Here is a 24,427-nt window from a genome sequence, read left to right as displayed (position 1 = left end):
CACACACACACACACACACACACACACACAAGTAAGCCCACTCCGATTCATATTTTGGCGCAGACGCGCGGTTTTGTTTACTACTCGTACAGAAACGCTCGTGACGCTTCCGGTGATATTAACGTCTGCCGTCTCACTAATGAGGACATAAATACATGAACAACATCTCCAGAACTGCTCTGAGAGTCACTTCATGAGCATTTGACCGTTTCATTTGAGTAAAACTATCCTCATGTCATACACACACAGAAATGTAATTGTATTCACTGCAACCCATCAAAATAAAAGTTCGGTTTAACTTGAGGGCATTGGCAGAAATATATTACTATTGTTAAGTAGAATGTACGTAACAGACTGCTACTACTACTACAAATTATTAAAACCTTATTTTTAAGGAATAAGCATTCAATATTTCTTCAATGTTTTAATTGTAATATTAAATGACCTTTATTTTCCAAAAAATTACATTTGTTTAATTTTCATTACTTAAAAGATAGATTAAATGAATGTTTTATGCCTTAAAACAAAATGTAAATACACAACACAGAATTTCTGAGCAAAAAAATCATAAGGCTATTGTAAGAATAAATAAACTTGTTTTATGCTTTCAAATTAGACATGCTAAAACAGAATTGTTACAATAAAACAAAGTTGGACAAAAAAAACATTTCATAGGGCCCTAAACGTAATATTTGTTAAACTTTTAATAAATTGATGTTAAATTGTGTAAGTTTCATGATTTAAATGAATTAGGTTCTAGCTCATGTCTTCATCTTAGAATCTAACCAAACCACCGACTAGGGGCGGGTCACTGACGTAAGATTCACGCCTCTCAAGATGGGCTTGTCCAATGAGAAAGGCTGAAATCCCAAGCGGGAGGTTGCAATTACTGGAGGGTTTTATGACTCTTTGTGTGAGGGCATGGTAATTTGCAAATGGAATTCGCTTGGGAGTGTTGATGCACAAACTAATAAAGATTCTTAGAACACTAATATGCTGCATAGGTACCAACATATAATATCCACTCTCGTTCAGATCATCAGAAGACGAATTCATAGATACTAAACATGGTAGAATTACATATAGGTAAGATGACAGAAACGAGTGGTTCCATCACAAGCATGCATAAACAATATACAATATAATGACAACATACACAATGACCTGAAGGATATGTGTGTTCATTCAAAGAAAGGTTTTCCTATGAATTAATTAGAGAAGAGTCCATTTTTACTGTGCATTGTCTCTCTTCCTATGGAAAAGGTAGTGATTTCTTCTACCCACAATCCTTTGGGCAATAAAACCAGTGATATCAGCATTGGTTGCCATGGTGAGGTGTTAAGACGCATTTCGGGGGAAGGGTCCATAGGTCCTCATATGGCTTGTTAACGGAGGGGTGTTACAGAGTATTTGTAAAATATAGCTAACAAAATATATATTGCGTGTCTGATTGGTCCCGATGCTACACTCCTTTACTACTTAGTTACCAAAAATGTGAAGCACATGGCTAATCATTTTTTATTTTACTGGTTGAAGGGGATGTCATTTGACATCACTAAAATAAAATTTTGTTGGCTGAACATTAATATTGTATTTTAAATGCCATTTTCTTAGCGTCATTTATAAATGACGATATCCCATAGAGGGCTACGGGCGCAGTGGGATGGGAAAAAAAAATCACAAAAAATCAGTCCAAAAAAAGATTAATATAACTCCTTTACTGGAGTGAAATTCCCTCCCTTCGCCGCTAGATGGTGCCGCAACACCGCTAGTGAGCGCAGACGGGAAAGGCCCTCTCGCTGCCCAGGTAATGAACTGGCGTACATGCGCGGTTTCTGGATTTTAGCCACTATAGACAGGGGCTACAGACTCCAGTTTGCTGTAAAACCTCCGGTGTTCAATGGTGTGGTAATGTCAGTGGCCCAGGGGGAGTCAGCCCGTTTTCTGGAGGAAGAAATACCCTCCTTACTGATAAAATGAGTGATAAGAATAACTCCAATGGAAGAAAGAGCCCTCAACAAACACCTCAGAAAGCACAAGGTCAAAATGCTTTCACTCAAAACATTGTGGCAAAATATTCGTCAGGGAGACTGGTTCACCCCAGTAGATCTCCAGGATGCATATTTTCACATTGATATCTTTCCTGCGCACAGGAAATATCTGAGATTTGCATATCAAAATACAGCATACGAGAAGGTGAAAATTCCCTTTGGCCTCTTCTCTAGCTTCGAGAATTTTTATCAAATGTGTAGAGGGGCTCTGACTCCATTAAGAAATATGGGAGTCAGAGTCTTATCTAGACGAACTGCTTGTGTGTGAACCGTCTAAGCACTAAGCAGTGGTCGATACAAATACTCTGGTCACCCATCTGGAGAGACAAGGTTTCAAGATAAACCAGACAAAGAGCTGTCTGACCCCTTCACTTGAAATAAGCTACCTGGGTCTCAGATTGAATTCAGTGGCGTTTCGAGCATTTGTCAGAAGAGTGCGAGGCGTTTCGTCATTCTCAGAACAGGATGTCCTCTGGGTTCGGTCGTTTCAAGGAAAGTGGCGACGACGTATGCGTCCCTCATGGGCTGGGGAGCTGTGTTCGAGGGCAGAACAGTGAGAGGAGTTTGAGCTCCGGCACTGAGGGAAGAGCACATACATTTTCTAGAGCTACTCTCCGTATTTCTGGCTCCGAGACATTTTGTGCAATTTCTCAAATATCATCATGTATTGGTCAGAACGGACAATACAATGGTGATAGCCTATATAAACCGGCAGGGAGGCTTACGCTCTTGCAAACTTCACATGTTAGTAAAGAAGCTGATAATGTGGGGCAGAGCAAACCTCCTGTCGTTGCGCACGATGCATGTCCCAGGAATGATGAACAGGGGAGCAGATTTGCTGTCCAAAGAGAACCCACTGTACGGGGAGTGGAGACTTCATCCCCAGGTGGTTCAGATGATATGGCAGAGATTCGGTTGGGCTGCCGTAGATCTGTAAATGTCCCAGCGCAATGTCCCCTGTTCTTCTCTCTAGCAGGCGACGATGCACCGTTGGGTGTGGATGCTATAGCTCACGAATGACCAGATGCAATGTATGTGTTCCCCCCGTTAAGCCTAATCGAGCCGACATTACGGAGGGTATGAAAGCACGGTCATACGATAATTCTAACAGCACCATACTCCCCGGGGAGACTGTGGGTAGCGGAAATTGCACGGTTGCTCTGCGACCAGCCATGGCCATTACCAGCATGCAGGGATCTTCTCTCCCCAGGGCGGGGGGAGATATTCCACCCCTCCCCACAGAAGCTGTCTTCTTTGGGCCTGGCCCGTGAGAGGTTGAATTAAATGCAGCTGGTTTACCTCCTAAGGTCATTGAGATGATTCAGAACACGAGGGCCATGTCCACACACTCTTGATACAATCTCAAATGGGAAGTGTTCGAAGCATGGTGCACAGAAAGAAACGTTGTCCCTTATTTATGTTCAATTTCGGACACGCTATGTTTCTTGCAAGACCTCCTGGACAAAGGCAGAGCTTTTTCCATGGTTAAGGCTTATTTGACTGCTATCTCAGCATGTCATACAGGACTTGACTCTGGTACTATAGGCCAGCATCCTCTCGTTTGCCAATTTATGAGAGGATCGTGACGGTTACACCCAGTATCAAAGCCGCTGGTCCCGCCCTGGGATTTGTCCATGGTCCTGAACGCGCTCTCTAAAGCCCCATTCGAGCATCTCCTTGAAGTATCTTTAAAGACTGCTGTGTTACTCGCTCTTACTACAGCAAAGAGGGTGAGTAAACTGCACGCAAGGTTCTCTGATAACATGAAGTGAGGTATCTCACAATATTGCCCTCCTTGCCTGTCCCACACAAAGAAGAGATATGATTTTGGTCTATATAGCTAATTTTGCCCTTCATGACAACTGTGACTTCAAAGTCCTCCTGTAACTCATCCGTTTAAATTATATTAAGCCTTAAAGTTCTGCATAATTAAGGGCGCGGCCACTTGAGTGACAGGTGGATTGCCGCTGCTGTCACCACCATCGAGCTAGTGGGCGTGGTTTCAGCAACCAGCTCTCTCTTTGCCCATTTTCGATTATCCGGGAGTGACGCGCGGCCAAGATGGCGACGGCTGGCTCCGCCTACTTTAGGCTTCAAAAATGCTCTTCGGAAACCTACGGGTGACGTCACGGACACTACGTCCATGTTTTTATACAGTCTATGATATACACACACACATAGGCCTATATTTTTTTTCTATATATTTAACTTTTATTACACTGTAGATCAAAACAAAAGAATGCTCAGTATTATTGTATTTTTTTTAATGTGAGAAAATACTTCTTAATTCGAAGAGACTGTAGTTTCAGGTCGCATTTGCACAACAAAATGAATTAAACATTTTAACTTGCAATATTATTAAATAAAACAAATCAAGATGTGCAATATACATTTTTTTTTTTTTTTTTGAATGATGTTTGTCAGGTAAAACAATAGAATATCTCTTGCATATAGAACTCATGAGTCACACCAAACAACATGCAGACTCAGACTCTCTGCATGCCTGAAGTGCTGCTAGCGACTAGAGTTATTTGTAACACATAAAAGGTGTAAATAAAATATAGCATATGCATATGATATAATATGAAGCATCCATAACTGTCACGTCTGTTAACACGTTATTACGGCTGTTCAGTGCAGAGAAGGGAGACGAGTTGATCATTATTATAATGGACATCATTTGCTTTTTGCATCATGACTTCATAAATCTAGTCCTTATAAATCCATAAATCATTGCTATTAGGAAAGAGAATATTTATTTTTCAGACAGGTCTTTATCTTTTTACAAAATGCTTACTTTTGATATAATAAAAAAAAAATGGGTGGACTTTGATCTTGTTTTTGCAAACATGAAATATAGTTGGATGAAAATGTAAATTTTACTATCAGTGCACAGTACCTCTTTTGTGGTGGATAAACATGGCGATTTCCTTTAAATTTCTATCAAAGCATATTCATGTTGTAAAATACAGACCTAAATGCAGAACTTAAATAGGGTTTTGTTCTTTTTGTAAAACAATTTTTACAGTAAGGTTGACATTTTCATTGAATTGCTCCTACATTTTCGTCTTGGGACATAACATTGCCATGAACATTTAGAAATTACCTTAACTAATATAGTGAAAAATGCCAAAAACTGATGTGACCACATCTGAAGTGGTCCTCATATAAATTGCTACATCAGCTAATTGTGCAAGGGTTAGATTTACCGGTACAGTTAGGATTTAGCAAATCATCAACTATTGCTAACTGAAAAATAAACCAACATGTGTGTATATGGTTTTTGAAAAAGGCAGTGTGGCTTCCCACCTTTTTGATGCTGCTGGCATACTGTTTCATCGCGATCTTCTCCACTGTGCTCTCAAAACCAAAGAAAGATTTGATGTCCAGACTGGCAGATTGTTCAAAACATGTCCATTCTTCATTTTCTGGGTGAACCTACATTGGACAACAGGTTACATGCCAACTTTGTTAATTAAATTGCCAATAAAAGAGTAGTATAAAAATAATGTTGTCAGTATCCGATATTACTATATCAGTTGTTATGCTACTCTTGTATACAGGTGCATCTCAATAAATTAGAATGTCGTGGAAAAGTTCATTTATTTCAGTAATTCAACTCATTCGAAACTTGTGTAGTAAATACATTCAATGCACACAGACTGAAGTAGTTTAAGTCTTTGGTTCTTTTAATTGTGATGATTTTGACTCACATTTAACAAAAACCCACCAATTCACTATCTCAACAAATTAGAATATGGTGACATGCCAATCAGCTAATCAACTCAAAACACCTGCAAAGGTTTTCCTGATCATTGACACCCTTCACAAGGAGGGTAAGCCACAAACATTCATTGCCTGCCCACACTACCAAAAGCACCAAAATTTGGTTAAATGACCATGGTGTTGGTGTGCTTGACTGGCCAGCAAACTCACCAGACTTGAACCCCATAGAGAATCTATGGGCAGTGATGTAATTAAAGCAAAAGGAGCCCCTACCAAGTATTGAGTACATGTACAGTAAATAAACATATTTTCCAGAAGGCCAACAATTCACTAAAAATGTTTTTATTAGTCTTATGAAGTATTCTAATTTGTTGAGATAGTGAATTGGTGGGTTTTTGTTAAATGTGAGCCAAAATCATCACAATTAAAAGAACCAAAGACTTAAACTACTTCAGTCTGTGTGCATTGAATTTATTTAATACACGAGTTTCACAATTTGAGTTGAATTACTGAAATAAATGAACTTTTCCACGACATTCTAATTTGAGATGCACCTGTAGTATAGAGTGGCGTAACAATTGATGTTGAAGAAAGAGATACTGACTACACTATTTGAACAACCAGATAAGATCTGAGTAAAAGAACACATTGGACATTTACTCCATAAGTTAAAATTTGAAAAGCAAATAAGAATTGTACGAGTTGTAACCACTGTGAATGCATACAATGCATGTGTTTCATTAGCCACATTTTGGTCGTTGGCTAACCTTCCAGTGAACCCGAGGTAGAAATATTGTACCTCAGAGCTTCTCCTCTGTAACACTCCCATAAATAGAATCTTCAAAGGAGGCCTTAGAGGATCTGACCCCATTAACTCTAACATCATTTACTCAGGCATGATGCATATGGCTACTTTACTTTAGCATTGCACAGTATTACCTGAATAATCTTAAAAAACAGTCACTAAGAGCTCTACAGTGCGTGCATAATTATTAGGCAAGATGATATTCTGATCATATTTTTTTCCAAGCACATTTTACCAATTCCAAACCACATCAATCTTAATAACTACTATTAATTTTGAATTTAATCATTTATAAGTGATATTTAATTGTCCATGAAGGCTAGAAGTGAAAAACATCTTCTATTCAGGTGTGCATAATTATTAGGCAGGTTTCCTCTACAGATAAAATGAGTCCAAAAAGAGATTTAACTCAGATTGAAAAGTCAAAAATTATTAAATGCCCAAGATAAATGTTCAAAACTAATGCAATACAGAAATTGCAAAGTTAAGGCATGACCATTGGACAGCAAAATGCTCATTGGGTCAGCACAGTTAGAAAAAAAACAGGTGAAGAAAAGACACATGCTAACTGCAAAATAATTAAGAATTAAGGTGAAGAATTAGATGTGAAACCATCAGGAACCATTTAGTCTCCAGCACCACCATTTTCCAAAACAGCAACCTACCTGGAGTCTCCAGAAGAACAAGGTGTCAGATTTTCAGAGACTTTACTTGGGTAAAAAAATCCTAAAAATATGACCCTCACAATAAGAATAACATGCGAAGTGTTGTGAAAGACATTATTTTTTATAGGCTTTATAGACATAGGTTGAGAGTCAAGTCATGTCAAACTTTATTTATAGAGCACAACTTTAACACAACCGTTGTTGATCCAAAGTGCTTTACAATAAAAGGTTAGATAAGAAGCAACAGAGATCAAAATTAAAAGAAAAAAATACGTATAAATATATGAAATAAAAATATGTATATATACACCAAAAAAAAACTACACATCCAAAGAACCGTACACAGCATCGCTCAAATGCAAGGGTGTAAAAATTTGTCTTTAAATTTGATTTAAAGGGGTCATATGATGTTGCTAAAAAGAACTATATTTTGTGTATTTGGTGTAATGAAATGTGTTTATGCGGTTTAAGGTAAAAAAAAACACATTATTTTCCACATACTGTACATTATTGTTTCTCCTCTATGCCCCGCCTTTCTGAAACGCGTAGATTTTTACAAAGCTCATCGGTCTGAAAAGCGAGGTGTGCTGTGATTGGCCAGCTATCCAGTGCGTTATGATTGGCCGAATACCTCAAGCGTGTGACCGAAATGTTACGCCCCTTACCATACTGTGATGCCGTGTCCGGCCAGAGCAACGAGACAAAACCAATAAAACCCATAATAAACGAGGCATTTGTTGCATCCAGTGGGGACATAATTACGGATTATAATGACTTATACTGTCTTTTTACGCATTGCATCGCGCAAACATAAAACCATGTCTGCATTTGTGATCAGAGAAATGACAAACAACAAGCGCTACTCTACACTGCTCAAAACTCGCATTTGAATCGTCAGAGGCAAAATCTTTATAAAAACGTACTTACAGTCTGTGAGTCAAAACAGCCGGCATTGTAGTCTACTCTACCAGGATCAGGAAACAGTCCTCCAAAAAATGTGCTGCACACATTTGAATATTTATATCTATTATATCTGGAACAGTGTTGTAAATACAACTTAACCACTGATTTCTGTTCTCTTTTGGAAGGCCAACAAAGTAGTTCCACTGTTACAACGAAACACAGCGGCCTTGAGTGAGCGGCGGCGGGCTAGAGCGAGTGGCGGTCGGCGGATTCGACGAAGGAGCAACCACATGTGACGACCCCAGGCCGATCGACAGTCCACAGCGCGAAGTTGATGTATTTCCTCAGCGACCAGCACGGATCAGCTCTAGGCATGACGAAGCGGATATAGTCCTCTTTTGGAAGGCTAAACAAAGTAGTTTCGCTTTCATAACGAAACATACAGCGTCTTCACGACATGGCGGCAGCAACAATACTACAGCGAGAATAAAAGTTACGCGTTCTTTCTTTAGATGAACATTTGGGCGGCGTTATGCAAACCTTCCCACATCGTGACGTAGACATGTGGGGGCGTGGTAGAAAGAGCCGTTTTAGGTAGGCGTGGTTGACTCTTAACTTTTATAAAGAATATCTCTTTGGATTTGAGACTTCAGTCTTTGCAACTTTACAGATCTTCTTTATGCACCAAGAGCTTGTAACACTTCAAAGAGAAAGGAAAAATTGAAATCGCATCATATGACCCCTTTAAAAACATTGAGTGATGGACAGGCCCTGATAATGAGGGGTAAACTGTTCCAGAGTTTAGGGGCAGCAACAGCGAAAGCTTGGTCACCTTTGGATTTACAGCAAGAACGAGGGGCAGATAAAAGAAGCTGGTTACAAGATCTTAACGACTTGGAGGTTGTATATGGCTGGATAAGATCACAGATATAATCCGGAGCTGACTTTTGCAATGCCTTGTATACAAAAAGAAGGATCTTAAAATCAACTCTGAATTTGATAGGGATCAGTAAAAATTTTTACTTTTGCGACAGATCTGAGGTGGAAGAAGCTACTCTTTACAACCGTGTTTACATGCTTGTCAAATTGTAGTAATGGATTGAAATAGACCCCTAGATTTTTTACATGATGTTGTAAGTTGTTACTAAGGGAACCTAACCTACTTGTAAGAGTACTATTGAGTGCAGCAGAAGCACCTCAGTTTTGTCAGTGTTTAGTTGCAAAAAATTATTAGCCATCCAAATTCAAAACATGAGAAAAGATGTTGTAAAGAAGAGTCATTTTCAAGTTTAATTGGAAGGTAACGTTGGAGGTCGTCAGCGTAGCAGTGATAGTTGATATTATATTTCTGGAGAATGGAGCCTAGGGGAAGCATGTAGAGCGAGAACAATAAAGGGCCAAGAATATAACCCTGTGGAACACCATAAGGGATGGGCGCAGAAGGTGAGGTGAACAACCCGACATTTACTGAAAAAGTCCTACCCTATAAATAAGAGGTGAACCACTGTAATGCCTTGCCTTGAACCCCTACTACACATTTGAGTCAGCTCAAGAGGATGTCATGGTCAATAGTGTCGAAGGCTGCACTCAAATAACAGTATCAGAAGGAGGAGGCTTGTGGCAACCACATGTGACGACCCCGGCTGGACTCCGCTTCGTCCATGGTGAAAGCCGATCCGGCAATCCACAGCGCAAAATTGTTGTATTTCCTCAGCAACCAGCACGGATTAGCTCCAGGCATGATGAAGCAGATATCGTCCTCTTTTGGAAGGCTAAACAAAGTAGTTTCGCTTTCACAACAAAACACACAGCGCCTGCACTACATGGTGGCGGCAACAATAAAAGTTACGCCATTCTTTGCATGAACATTTGGGCGGCGTTATGCAATTCTTCCCAGATAGTGATGTAGGTATGTGGGGGCGTGTTAGAACGAGCAGTTTTAGGTAGGCGTGGTTGACTCTTAACTTTTATAAAGAATCTCTCTTTGGATTTGAGACTTTAGTCTTTGCAACTTTACAGATCTTCTTTATGCACCAAGAGCTTGTAACACTCCAAAGAGAAAGGAAAAATTTAAATCGCATCATATGACCTCTTTAAATTCAACTAATATTCATTCTTTATTCACAATCTCCTCATCACAGGCAGGCACAGCACTTATCACAGCATGTGTTTGTGTTTGTGTGTGCTGTCTGTGTGCACTCATAGCACGTGCCTATATCGTGTGCTATATCGAACATTTTTTCTATCATTATCGAAGAAGGTGTACCGTCGATAAATATCGATAGCGTTTTATCGCCCAGGCCTACCTCTAACATTAGCTCGCTCTATTCTTTTCCTATTCTTTCCGTATCTTTTTCAGATGCTCCAAACGATTGCTTGTTCTGACAGACGAACTGTTCACTGATGACGTTGACCTGCATTTAGGTCTGTTTGCACATCAATAATAACAGATTCATGTTTACCTAATTGTAATGGGGTGAACGAGATGAGAGGCATGCACATCCATATGCAAGCTTTTATTCACAGACATGGTCAAAACACCAGCAAACAGGTATGGCACAGGCGAGACAAACTGAGAATTCATAAACGGGAAATAGTCCAGGCGAGGTGCAAACACAGTCCGAAACAGCAAGGCAAAGGGTAAATCCAAGACAGGCTATAAGCATCAGGGCAGGCAGAGATCAGACAGGACGAGGTAAACCAGGCTAGAATCAAGACCGTTTTAAACAAATAAAAAACAGGACTGACTAGAACTAAACTCAGGAAATATGGAATGCTCCGTAAAGTCGCTATCACTAGGAGAGTGATAAACTCAGACAATACTCGGCGTTGAATGGTTGTTTGAGACTGATTTTTATAGTGTGTGTAACTGGCTGCAGGTGTAAACGTAATCAGTGAAATGGAGCATGGGAAATCAAGAGCTGGACAGGCTTACATGTCACACTCAGGCTCATTAGTAAAAACTGGATTAAATCAGAACCAACAGATATATCAAATTCAGACTCACCAACAGCATTGGGACAGACAGACAGCTCAGTTTAAGATTCCCTGACAGAAACAGGCAAGACAGACGGTTCGAGATAGCCTCATCAGCCGGTTCAGAGCAGGACAAAAGTTCACAAATGGCCTTTGTAGCTGTGACAGAACAGGCAAAGAGTTCACAGATAGCCTCCATAGCCGTGACTGGACAGGCAGAAAGTTCACAGACGCCCTCCATAGCCGTGACAGGACAGGCAGAGAGTTTACAGATGGCTTCCATAGTCATGACAGGACAGGCAGAGGGCTCACAGGGGGCGCATGCACACGCAGCGACCGGCAGTGAATGAGTTTGGCGTCCTGGTGTTTTATGTGGTTTTATTTGTTTTAAATGTTTTTATTGTCTTGTATTGTCTTGACTACATGAATAACTGCTTCTCGATTTAGTTGGAAAAAATAGATTTTTCTTATTTCGTCGCGCTGGGTTTTTTTTGTATCTGTTGTTTGCATGCAATATCCATGGGACTGTATGCCACGTGAGGACACAGTATTCCAGCGATACGTTACTGCAGCTAAACCTCGTTAGTTTGGCTCAGGGAATGGATTTTACACCGGAGTTACTGAACTTTAATCTGAGAGATTCTCATGGAACCGAGGAGTGTGGAAAAGAAGAGGAGGAAGAGGGGTAAACGAGGTGGCGTTAGACTACACCTGAGGAAGTAGCGGCTCACCTGGGTTCCTCTGTCCTCGGTTAGTATGGGAAACGTTTAGTCCCTGAAGAAGAAAGTGGATGAACTTCAAGGAAATGCTCGTTACCAGCAGGATTTTAGGAACTGCTGCATTATGGCATTTACTGAAACGTGGCTCACTGAGTGTGACCGGGACATCGACTTATCCATTGATGGATCGGCTGGCAGAGGTAACGGGGAAAACTTAAGGAGGCAGGGTATGTCTATATGTCAACAAACGATATTGTACCTCTGTGACTGTCAGAGAGCGTGTTTGTACGACAGATGTGGAACTTTTAGCGGTTTCATTGCGTCCTTTTTTATTTACCCCGTGAGTTTCCTCAGCTTTTCATAACAACAGTGTACATTCATCCAAAGGCAGATTCTGTCTCTGCCTCCAGTACCATTTTTGATGTAGTACAGAGATTGCAGTCGATCTCACTGGATGCACCTAACTTTGTTGTTGGCGATTTTAACCATGTTTCTCTTAAACAGACACTCAAAACTTTTCAGCAATATGTCTCCTGTCCAACCAGACAGGGTAAGACATTAGATCTCTGTTATGGGTCAGTAAAGGATGCTTATAAATCTCTCCCGTTTCCTCCATTGGGCTCTGCTGACCATAATTGCATTCATTTACTGCCCATATATAAGATTATTTTAACACTAGAACCGCCAGGGGTCGCTGTATACCTAAAAGAGCCAGCGGGTAGATTTTACCCACGCACATCACAGCTGTTTTTGAATGGCTAAAGAACATATTTCACTGTATTATGCTACTGTCTTCACAAAGAAGTGTCTAGACTAGAGTCATGAAATGATTATGTCTAGTCATCAACTATATTTTTGTCCTGTTGTTTTATGTTCAAGGCTTTTATATGCAGGCTACACTAGTCACTTTTCATAACGGTCAATATTAAGCTAAACAAGCCTGCACTGACAACGAGAATTAGAAGGAAGTAAATACATATTTGAGTTGTGTAATAGGCCATTATAATACAATGTCATTAATCAATATATTAAGATAACCCATGTTATTTAAATGACTAAAATAGCCTATAGACAATAATGAGCAATAATAATTCACCGAATTGCATAGGATGATGTGATGACAAATAATTCAAGCGCACAGCTTCACCTAATTAATTATTAATTTGTTTAGTTATCCTAATAAATAGGTTTTATTCATTAGCCTATATCAGATTGGATTTTTTTTCTTCAGGAAACAGGCAGACTAGAATAAATACATTTACATTTAGTCATTTAGCAGACGCTTTTATCCAAAGCGACTCAAAAATTTGAACAATAAAAGCAGTCAAAACTAACAAAAGAGCAACAATACATAAGTGCAAATGACAAGTCTCGGTTAGCCTAACGCAGTACATGTAGCAAGGTGTAAATATATATAAATATATTATACACACACACAAAAAAAAACCAAGTAGATAGAATAGAAAAAATAGAAAGCTATTGTTTTTTTTTATTTAAAAAAATATAAATATAAAGTAGAATTAAAATAGAATAGAAAGTTAGAAAGCTAGAGTTAGAGGGTCAAATAGAGGTGGAACCGATGTGTTTTTAGTCGTTTCTTGAAGATGGCTAAGGACTCAGCTGCTCGGATTGAGTTGGGCAGGTCATTCCACCAGGAGGGAACAGTTAATAGACGCAATGGTTCTCAAACTGGGGGCCGCGGCCCCCTGGGGGGCCACCAGATGGCGCTAGGGGGGCCGCATAGAAATTCTAAAAAAAATAATTTTACCTGTATGTAAATCAGGATTGTCAATCTATGTAAACTATACAAAAAATAATATCATAATAAAATAATATCAATTATACGCAGCACATTACGGAAACTCTCCGTTGATGTACAGAGGTGCGGTGGCTCTCACGTGGAAAGGTTTTAGAGCGAGTGTTCGAACTGAGACGTGAGCTTCATGAATTTCTGAAAGAACATAAACCTGATCTAGAACTGTTTTTTTCTGATCAACAGTGGATGGCAAAACTGGCCTACCTTGCAGACATTTTCAGTAGTCTCAATGGACTGAATCTGTCCATTCAGGGATGTTATTCCACAATATTGGAGGTAAGTGACAAAATAAATGCATTCAGGAGAAAAATGGACCTGTAGGTACATAAACTACAAAGAGGCATCACTGACATGTTTCCAAATCTATCTGAATTTTTGGATACAAACTGCATGGGAGTGGACTTCATGCTCAACACCATTACCAGTCACCTCACCTCACTGAATGAACATTTCAGTCACTACTTCACAGACATTGACATGGAGAAATATGACTGGGTTCAAGATCCCTTTTCTTGTCAAGTGATGGCCAGTGGCCTCAGTGGAAAGGCCGAAGATTAACTTTTGGAATTATCCAGTGATCGCACTCTCCAATTCTGAAGTAATGAATTTAGGTAAATGGGTGCAGAGCCAGTGGTGGTTTTGTAGGCAAACATTAATGCCTTGAATTTAATGCGAGCAGCTTACTGGTAGCCAGTACCAGGTGTGACATGCGTTCTTTTCGGCTCATTAAAGATTAATCTTGCAGCTGCATTTTGGATTAATTGTAGAGGTTTGATACAGTAGAAGTGGCTGGAAGGCCTGCCAAGAGAGCATTGCAATAGTCCAGCCTGGATAGAACAAGAGCTTGAACAAGGAGTTGTGTTGCATGTTCTGAAAGAAAGGGCCTGATCTTGTATAAATGTTGTTTAGCAAATCTGCAGGACTGGGTAGTTTTAGCAATGTGGTCTGAGAAACTCAGCTTATCATCAATCACAACTCCAAGGTCTATCTGAGAGGTAAGACTCAAACCACTGGCATGCGGTTCCTGAGATGCAATTTTCCAATAGGGTTGACAGGAGAATCTTGTGGTTCACCGTATCAAAAGCAGCAGACAGATCCAGCAAAGTAAGTATAGAAGATTTGTAAGCTGCTCTTGCAAGTCTTAGGGCTTCAACAACTGAGAGCAAGGCCGTCTCTGTCAAATGTCCACTTCTGAAGCCAGATTGGTTGCTGTCCAGGAGGTTGTTCTGTGTGAGGACGTGTTTTTGCAATGAAAGGTAGAAGAGAAACCAGTCTGTAGTTCTCTAAAAGAGTTGGGTTAAGAGTGGGTTTCTTAAGAATTGGGGTTATACGAGCCTGTTTAAATGTTGAGGGGAAAACACCAGTGTGAAGGGATGTGTTAACGATGTGAGTGAGTGCAGGTACAACACATATAGAAATATACAACACAAATAGCAACACAGAAGCGAACAATAAACAATAGAAATGGCAAAACAAAAAATTTAATAATTAATCAAAATTTTGAACAATTATGAGTAACATTAGGATAAAATGTCTAAATATAATATATTAATCGCCGTCAGATGCTGAGACGACAGGTAGGGTTGTTCGATTCTGAAATTTTTGGAATCGAGTCCGATTCCGGGTTATGGAATCGATTCCTCACTGCCATTTTCTAATCTTTTTCGATTCTTGTTTTTTTTTTTTTTTAGATTGAAGGAACCTAATCTCACCATGATGACGGCAGGATAAAGGTCGTAGAAAGTATCCTTCTCATAATATGAAGCTTTATTTGTAAAAAAAAATTACGATACATAAATTGTAATTTTGTCTGCTTTGCCCGTGAAATTAGTCCATTAGCCCACAGCTCAGCAGGGACATGCATTTATCGCATGAATTAAACAAGACATGAAGTGTCTAAAATAAATTTTCACAGCTCAGCTGAATGATGACGTTTACTTTGACTGTATGCTTTGCACAAAATTAACAAACTGTAGCCTACACTGAAACAAAATAACCAGAACATTAAAGGGTCATGAAACCCCCTGTTTCAGCACTGGTTAGTTCTCACCACAGTTGTTTATCTGTCAATCAGATGCGCTCTCGGCCACTGATCTATGCTCGGGACGTTTTCTTTTATAATTATCATTGGCTGATAGAAATGTTTAAAAAAAATAGTATTCAATCACGTCATGATCTATTCTGTAGTGCAGCGCTCAAAATTGTGGACAAGCCAGTTCCACCGTAAAATAACCTCTGAATTGTTTTTTTCTTTTAAACTGGTTCATTAAAACTATCTATTCGAATCAGGAAACTAATCAGACTTCTAATCACTTTTAGGGAGCATGAGGGAGGTGAATGGTGCTTCTCAATCGGAAGGCTGCATCCTAAAATTCAGATGATCTCAGTACAGACTCGTTTTCTTTCAGTTTATTTTCATGAATTTAAATGTGTGCAGCCTTCGTAGGATGCAGCCTTCCGTTTGAGAGGCACCCATAGATAAGGTTTGTTGAACTGAAAAAGGCTCTGAATGAGGAGTCGATTCCCCTTGATGGAATCGACTCTCGATTCCCAACGCCTCGGAATCGATTCTTTTTGGACAGGACGGGATGCTTTACTTATCTCCCCACCATCAGACTCTCCATCGCTCATGGTATTTAGTGCCTCTTATACCTCTTCAGCATTCATAAATCGCCTTCTTTTACTAATTTTGTCTTTATTTATGAAACGGATAACCGCTAATTCAGTGAATGAAAGGCTTTGCCTAGCAATGTACTATGTTAAAACATAAGCGGCACGAAAATGACAGCGCGAACATACAGGCATTATATAGCGGGTAAATTTGACCCGCGCTGGCGCTTGGGTATAAATGCCCCATTTTTTTTATCTGGTTTTATCTAAACAGTTTTTAACAACAGGGGATTGTAAATCATACAATTTTAGTAAAAGTCAGTGACTGAGAGACTTGAATGTTTTATTAAAAATATTTTATGTATGTTTTAAAAATAGCCAATGCGTAAAATTACCCCTGTGGCGGTTCTAGTGTTAAAGAGAGAGAAAGCAAAGATCAAGGACATAAGAATATGGTCTGAAGAATCTGTGTCCTGTTTGCAGGAATGTTACAGCTGTACTGATTGGGACATTTTTAAACAGTCCTGTGGTAATGATTTGGACTCACTGGTGGATGTAACATGCTCATATATTGCTTTTTGCAGAGACATGATAATTCCCAGTAAGCGTGTTAAAATATATTCTAATAACAAACCCTGGGTTACTAAATCTGTGAAGTCCTGCTTACAAAGGAAAAAACTTGCCTTTAAACAGGGAGCGGCCTCTGATTTGTATTTGGCTACAAAAAAGTTGAGGATTGAAATTTTGAAAGCTAAACAGGTTTATAAAGTAAAACTGGAGAACAAGATGGCTGCAAATAATTCTGGTTCGGCCTGGGCGAGTACGAAAAGTATAGCAGGACTTCATAATAATTCAAACAGCAGCACTCATTTTATGTTGGACAGTTTTAACTCTGATTTTGAATTTGCAAATGCTTTAAATAGTTTTTATTGTCATTTTGATCATTTTGATTTTAGCAAAGAAATTAGGTCTTAACCTTATGGATACTCAGCATTTCAACATTGATCTTCAGGATGTTGAAAAGGCTTTTAATTCAGTAAAGGTGAACAAAAGCCCTGGACCTGATAATATTTGTGGCCGGTTACTTAAATCATGTGCAAAAGACCTAAGTCCTGCATTTCATGATATTCAATACAAGTCACTACAGACATAACATGTACCTAATCTCTGGAAAGTAGGTAGTCATCCTAAAATTATTAATGAGTTTAGGTCGGTCGCTCTGACTTCAGTTTTAATGAACATTTTTGAGAAACTGGTCAAGTCTGAGATCTTGAGGCAGACTGAATATGCTCTGTATCTCCAGCAATTTGCATATAGGCCTCATACAGGAGTGGAGGATGCTACAGTTACATTGATTAACTTGGTTTTTAGACATTTAGATGGGAATGGGACACATGCTAGACTTTTATTTATAGACTTTTCTTTGGCTTTTAATGCAATTCAACCCCACATTTTAACCAGAAGGCTTTTAGAACAGTTTGAGTTAAGTAATAACCTGGTAGGTTGTATTCTTGACTTTCTAACAAATAGGACACAGAGAGTGAGGGTCAATGGTACTTTGTCTGACCGGAAAAGCTCTTCTACTGGACCTCCTCAAGGGTGTGTGCCGTCACCTTTATTATTTATTTATACACAAATATGTTTTAGAGCAGCTATGACAATAGAACTATCATAAAATATGCAGATGATTCGGTTATTGTTAGTCTGCTTCAGGAGGATGAGATCAGCCATGGCCCAGTTGTCGATAACTTTGTTCACTGGTGTGAGAAATTCTACCTTCAGTTTAATATATCAAAGACTAACGATATGCTTATTGATTTTAGGAGGAAGACTCGCATGAACAAAGCTACTTTAATAAAAGGCCAGACTATTGAGTACGTGCAATCTTATAAATACCTTGGAACTATTATTGATGATAAATTAAATTTCGAAGCTAATTGTGCAGCTGTGTGTAAAAAAAGGTCACCAGCGCTTGTATTGTTTGAGGAAATGATCACACTTTCATATTGACTGAACATTAATGATCATGTTTTATCATGCTTTTATTGAATCGGTTTTGTCTTCTTCTCTGGTCATATGGTTTGGTCAAGCATCTTTAAAAGCGAGAAATTCTCTAAACCAGATTAAATGGTCTAGTCGATTGGTGGGTGAGTCACAGTTGGATCCAACATCGTTGTATACCAGACAGTTGCAACGAATGGCTACTTCTATTTTAAATGATGACTCCCACCCTTTGCACAGTGAGTTTCACCTTCTTCCCTCTGGACGGAGGTTTTTAATCCCAAGGTGTAAAACAAAGTGATATAAAAACAGCTTTGTTCCCGCCGTTTTAACTGTGTTAAATAAGCTGTAGGATGGAGAATTTATATCATGTATCTTGTATCATATTTTTGTTATCTGTTGTATGTTTTTAAATGTTTTTGAATTTGTGTTATGGATGGTTGTCACTGTGATTTTACTGCATGACAAATTTACCTGCGGATATGAATAAAGTAACCTAACCTAACAGATGGCCTTCATAGCCATGAAAGAACAGGCAGAGAGTTCACAGATGGCCCCCATAGCCATGACAGGAAAGGCAGAGAGTTAACAGACGGCCTCCATAGCCGTGACAGGACAGGCAGAGAGTTCACAGACGACCTCCATAGCCGTGACAGGACAGGCAGAGGGTTCACAGACGGCCTTCATAGCCGTGACAGAACAGGCAGAGACTTCACAGACGGCCTTCATAGCCATGACAGGATAGGCAGAGAGCTGATGAATGGATACCACTGACACCTCTGGAGGTTCTGCTGTGGATGCCACCACCTCTGGAGGTTCTACAGTAGTAACATCAGGAAACAGGGAGAGTTCATTACATTCTCCTTAACAGGACAGGAACAGAGTTCAGCAATGGCTCCGTTGACCACGACATGACAGGCTGAGGATGCAACAGACAGGAAGTGACCAGACTCTGGACGAACAGACGAGACGTGATGAGACACTGAACGCGATCATCTGTGACAAGACGAGACTCTGGAAGATCAGACGTGAAGTGACGAGACTCTGGACGATCAGCTGTGATGTGATGAGACTCTGGAAGATCAGCTGAGACGTGATGAGACTCTGGACGAACAGCTTTGATGTGACGAGACTCTGGACGATCAGCGGAGACGTGACGAAACCCTGGAAGATCAGCGGAGACGTGATGAGACTTGCAAGATCAGCTGAGATGTGGCGTGATTCTGGACGTGACTCCGAACGAACAGATGTAACCTGGCTTAACTCATGAAGAGCAGCTGTGACTTGACTCAGGAATGGCAGCTGAGACATGACGGGGTGTTGTTGTGGCCGCCATTTTGTGAGTGCGAACTGGTGCATCCCCCATCTCAGTCACAGACGCGGTGTTGCGTTCCTCCTCCGCGACACCCACAGTGAATGAATAGCCAACACACAACAAAGCACAGTCCATAAACTGACTAAGTGATGAACGTGAACCCTCGCGTCTAAACTTAAGACTTCAGCGGTTGATTAATACCTTCGCAAAAAAACTATCGACACACAGTCCAGTAAATCAGAGTAATAGGCAATGGCAAGATACTCTTGAATACATCCCTCGACCGATCGTGTGCCCTGCTCGAGGGCTAATAACAGTCTTGCGATGTCCATACCTGGCCAATGTTCATCTGAAAAGCTGCTGGATCCTTGTGTGGCCAAGTATTATGTAATGGGGCGAACGAGATGAGAGGTGTGCGAATCCAAATGCAAGCTTTTATTCACAGACATGGTCAGAAACATGCAGGGTCAAAACACCAGCAAACAGGTATGACACAGGCGAGACATACGGAGAATCCACAAACAGGAAATAGTCCAGGCGAGATGCAAACACAGTCTGAAACAGCAAGGCAAAGGGTAAATCCAAGACAGGCTATAAGCATCAGGGCAGGCAGAGATCAGACAGTACGAGGTAAACCAGGCTAGAATCAAGACACAGGTTAAACAGGTAAAAAACAGGACTGACTAGAACTAAACTCAGGAAACACGGAATGGCTCCGTAAAGTCGCTATCGCTAGGAGAGTGATAAACGCAGACAATACTCTGCGTTGAATGGTTGTCTGAGACTGATTTTTATAGTGTGTGTAATTGGCTGCAGGTGTAAACGTAATCAGTGAAATGGAGCATGGGAAATGTAGTCCGTGATGACATGTGGAAGTCTGTGTAGTGTGAGTGTCAATATAATCAGAAGGCAACCTCTGGTAGCGAGCAGACGGAAGACCACGGACCGGATTTGTGACACTAATGCAGTGGTTCTCAAACTTTTTTGGTCGTGCCCCTTTTCAAACCTATAAAAAAAAAAAAAAAAGCCAGCCCTTTTACAAACCGATCCATCTCCCATTCTAAGTTACGTCCTTTGGCTGTTTACCGTTTTATTTCTTTTATTTTTCTGCTGATGGCCCACGCCCCCCCTGCAATACTTGTGCCTCCCCCTTGTTGGGCGCGCCCCACACTTCAGAACCACTGACCTAACAACTCCTGTAGGTCACTGTAATCATTTTTGCCAGTAAAATGACAGTCATCATCATCCATCAAAATTTTACAAGCGCAACACTGGTTTGCTTTATTCGACCTCATGCAGAGGCTGGGTGTTGAGTCGCAGTTCAGTCTGTATTTTATACAGTGTGATGAGAAACAGCTTGGGCTGCTCTGAAACGACCAAAATACATACAAGAGAGGAGCAGCTTTGTTATTTTTTAATTAAACATTAATCATAATATTAGTGATTTATATCAATATATTCAAGTCATCTCAGGGCCCCCCCCCCAGAGGATCACTAGTGGGACGCAGCCCCCTGGTTGAGAACTCCTGGCCTAGAGCTTTTCATAATTCATATATAGCAGAGTATGGCATGACAGGCTCACAGACAAGGCTGAAGTCATGCAAAACTAGAATAAAGCCTTTGAAGAAGATTGGACCTTCTCTAATGAGTCCAATTTTCAGCTTTGCCCAACACCTGGTCATCTAATGGTTAGACAGAGACCTGGAGAGGCCTACAAGCCACAGTGTCTCCCAACCACTGTGAAATTTGGTGGAGGATCCGTGATGATGTAGGGGGTGCTTCATCAAGGTTGGAATTGGGCACATTCATCTTAGTGAAGGTAAAGATTGAAAAGTAATTTGACCAATAAGCATTGTACATAATCGACCAATAGTGGTGCAAATATGCGTACATACTGTGTGTTTGACCTGAAGCAGCGCTGCGCAGACCAATCAATGCATAACAAAGTACCGCGAGAGTGATTCGAAAGCATAAGTAGTCATCTGCTCTCTATAGCTTTCAGAGTACTTTAACGTCATAAACTGATCTGTCTGTGCAGCACTGCTTCAAGTTTAAGCGTATACACCTAATATGTTGCTTTGACCATTCCCTTTAGATCCTACCTTCTCACACCACATGTGAGACCACTCTCACACCATCAGGCCCTTGGGGCAGTCGTGGAGAGTGAGTGTCGGACTTGTAACCCGAAGGTCGCGGGTTTGAGTCTCAGGTCCGGCAGGGATTGTAGGTGGGGTGAATGAATGTGCAGCGCTCTCTTCCACCCACAACACCACGACTGGGTAGAGACCCTTGAGCAAGACACCGAACCCCCAAATGCTCCCTGCAGCAATATGGCTGCCCACTGCCCCGGGTGTGTGTTCACGGTGTGTGTGTGTTCACTACTGTGTGTGTGTGCACTTGGATGGGTAAAATGCAGAGCACAAATTCAGAGTATGGGCCACCATAGTTGGCCACACGTCACTTCACTTTCACACCGTTAGAACTGCCCGTCATGCAGATTTGCCATATACAACATTAAGAAGACCAGGCCCTTTTAAACGAAACATGCTACACAACTCCTTGTTCAAGCTCTTGCAACACTCTCTTGGCAGGTTTTCCAGTCAGTTCGATCAAACCTCAACAACTACAGAATACGGCAGCTAGAGTAGTCTTTAATGAGCTGAAAAGAGCATGTCACACCTCTGTTCATCAATTTGCTCTGGCTACCTCTATCGCTACAAGTAGTGAAGCTACTAGCTTAACTACGTTTCTCAGTAGCGTGGTGGTAGCGTCGCTGTATTCTTAATCAAATAGCTTTTCAATAGTGAAGCTCTTTATTTGATCAAGTAGCGTGGTAGCGTCAACAAAAGCTACATTATCCAAAGCATTCTAAAGCTCAAGCTCAAATCGGAAATACAACTGCTAAGGATCACTGATCCTGGACCAGTGAAAAAAAAAATGCCACCACCACTAAACCTCGTAACTACATTGGCTCCTCAAACTGTCAGTCAAACCTCATTATTCCTCCCGCCTCTCTCGTGAATGAAGTGCGGCACGCAGTTTGGAGCATCTCAGCTTGTTTGCAGTCTGAAGGTAAATAAAAGAACTGTTGATTGAATAAGTACAGCGTTTTCTTTACTCAAGAAACACTATTTATAAAGGCTAATGCTTTTTTGTATTTGAGGAGCGGAGAAGAGTGTCTTAGCATTTGTTGTCAAGTCAGTCAAATAGCTTGTGCGAAGCGCTGAATCTTTTATATGATACTTTGGCCAGAAGAGTGTCTTAGTCTAGCATTTGTTGTCAAGCCACATTCAAATAGCTTGTGCGAAGCGCTGAAGCTTTTATAATATGATACTTTGGCCAAATAACAGAAAAAAACTGAGTGCCCACATAGCGACAGAAAACTGTATAACCTGCAAGTTCATGAAAATGTAAATGTGATGCCCATACTGCCTTTGATGTGGCGTTAATGACGGGAAAAAACATGCGCTGGTCAAAAGCTTAGTATTTGAACTTGATTTGGTGAAATGTTAATAATATAATGACACATGCAATGATGCAAATAAAGTTATTTGTAGGCATATACATCTATATGGTAATATTATACAATAAGATTTCATTAATGTTAGCTAATGTATGAGCTAACATAAGCACACAATGAACAATACATTTATTACAGTATTCATCTTTGTTAATGTTATTTAATACAGTCGTTCATTGGCAGTTCATGTAAGTTCACAGTGCATTAACTAATGTTAACAAACACAACTTTTGATTTTAATAATGCATTAGTAAATGTTGAAATTAAAGGGGTCATATGATGCGATTAAAATTTTTCCTTTCTCTTTGAAGTGTTACAAGCTCTTGGTGCATAAACAAGATCTGTAAAGTTGCAAAGACTAAAGTCTCAAAACCAAAGAGATATTCTTTATAAAAGTTAAGAGTCAACCACGCCTACCTAAAACGGCTCGTTCTAACACGCCCCCACACGCCCCCCACATCACGATGTGGGAAGATTTGCATAACACCGCCCCAAATGTTCACGCAAAGAAAGGCGGCGTAACTTTTATTCTCACTGTAGTATTGTTGCTGCCGCCATGTTGTGAAGGTGCTGTGTGTTTCCTTGTGAAAGCGAAACTGCTTTGTTTGGCCTTCCAAAAGAGGACGATATCCGCTTCGTCATGCCTACAGCTGATCCGTGCTGGTCGCTGAGGGAATACATCAACTTCGCGCTGTGGATCGCCGGATCGGCTTTCACCGTGGACGAAGCGGAGTCCAGCCCGGAGTCGTCATATGTGGTTGCTGCAAGCCCACCGGCCGCTCCTTCGTCGAATCCGCTGGTCGCGCCGTTCTCAAGTCCGCCCACCACCGCTCACATTAGCCACCGGCCTCTGCTCACTCTAGCCCGCTGTGTGTTTCGTTGTGAAAGCGAAACTACTTTGTTTGGCCTTCCAAAAGAGGACACGACTAGAAATCAGTGGTTAAGTTGTATTTACAACACTGTTGCAGAACAGTTCAACCCAAATATTAATTTGTGTGCAGCACATTTTATGGAGGACTGTTTCCTGATCTTGGAAGAGTAGACTAAAATGCCAGCTGTTCTGACTCACATACTGCAAGTACGTTTTCATTTAAAGAATTTGCCACTGATGATTCAAATGCGAGTTTTGAGCAGTGTAGAGTAGTGCTTGTTTGTCATTTCCCCGATCACAGATGCAGACATGGTTTTATGTTTTGCGATGCAACGCGTAAAAAGACAGTGCAAGTCATTATAATCCGTAATTATGTCCCCACTGGATGCAACAAATGCCTCGTTTATAATGAGTTTTATTGGTTTTGTCTCGTCGCTCCGGCCGGGACA

At 40.6% G+C, this 24,427-nt stretch overlaps 1 protein-coding gene across 2 annotated transcripts in view; it reads right to left on the bottom strand.

Moving 5' to 3' along the window:
* LOC107567927 (SEC14-like protein 1) overlaps positions 1-24,427 on the bottom strand; it is a 121,778-nt gene that overhangs the window by 63,983 nt on the left and 33,368 nt on the right. For both annotated transcript variants that reach the window (XM_016253729.1, XM_016253730.1), the window contains exon 5: positions 5,361-5,489. In XM_016253729.1, coding sequence (XP_016109215.1) covers positions 5,361-5,489 — 129 coding nt within the window. The remainder of the gene's footprint in view (positions 1-5,360; positions 5,490-24,427) is intronic.

This window comes from Sinocyclocheilus grahami, unplaced genomic scaffold (assembly GCF_001515645.1).
Source record: "Sinocyclocheilus grahami isolate Dianchi unplaced genomic scaffold, SAMN03320097.WGS_v1.1 scaffold1198.1, whole genome shotgun sequence".
NCBI classification, from domain to species: domain Eukaryota; kingdom Metazoa; phylum Chordata; class Actinopteri; order Cypriniformes; family Cyprinidae; genus Sinocyclocheilus; species Sinocyclocheilus grahami.
This window is presented reverse-complemented; position numbering and strand designations above follow the sequence as displayed.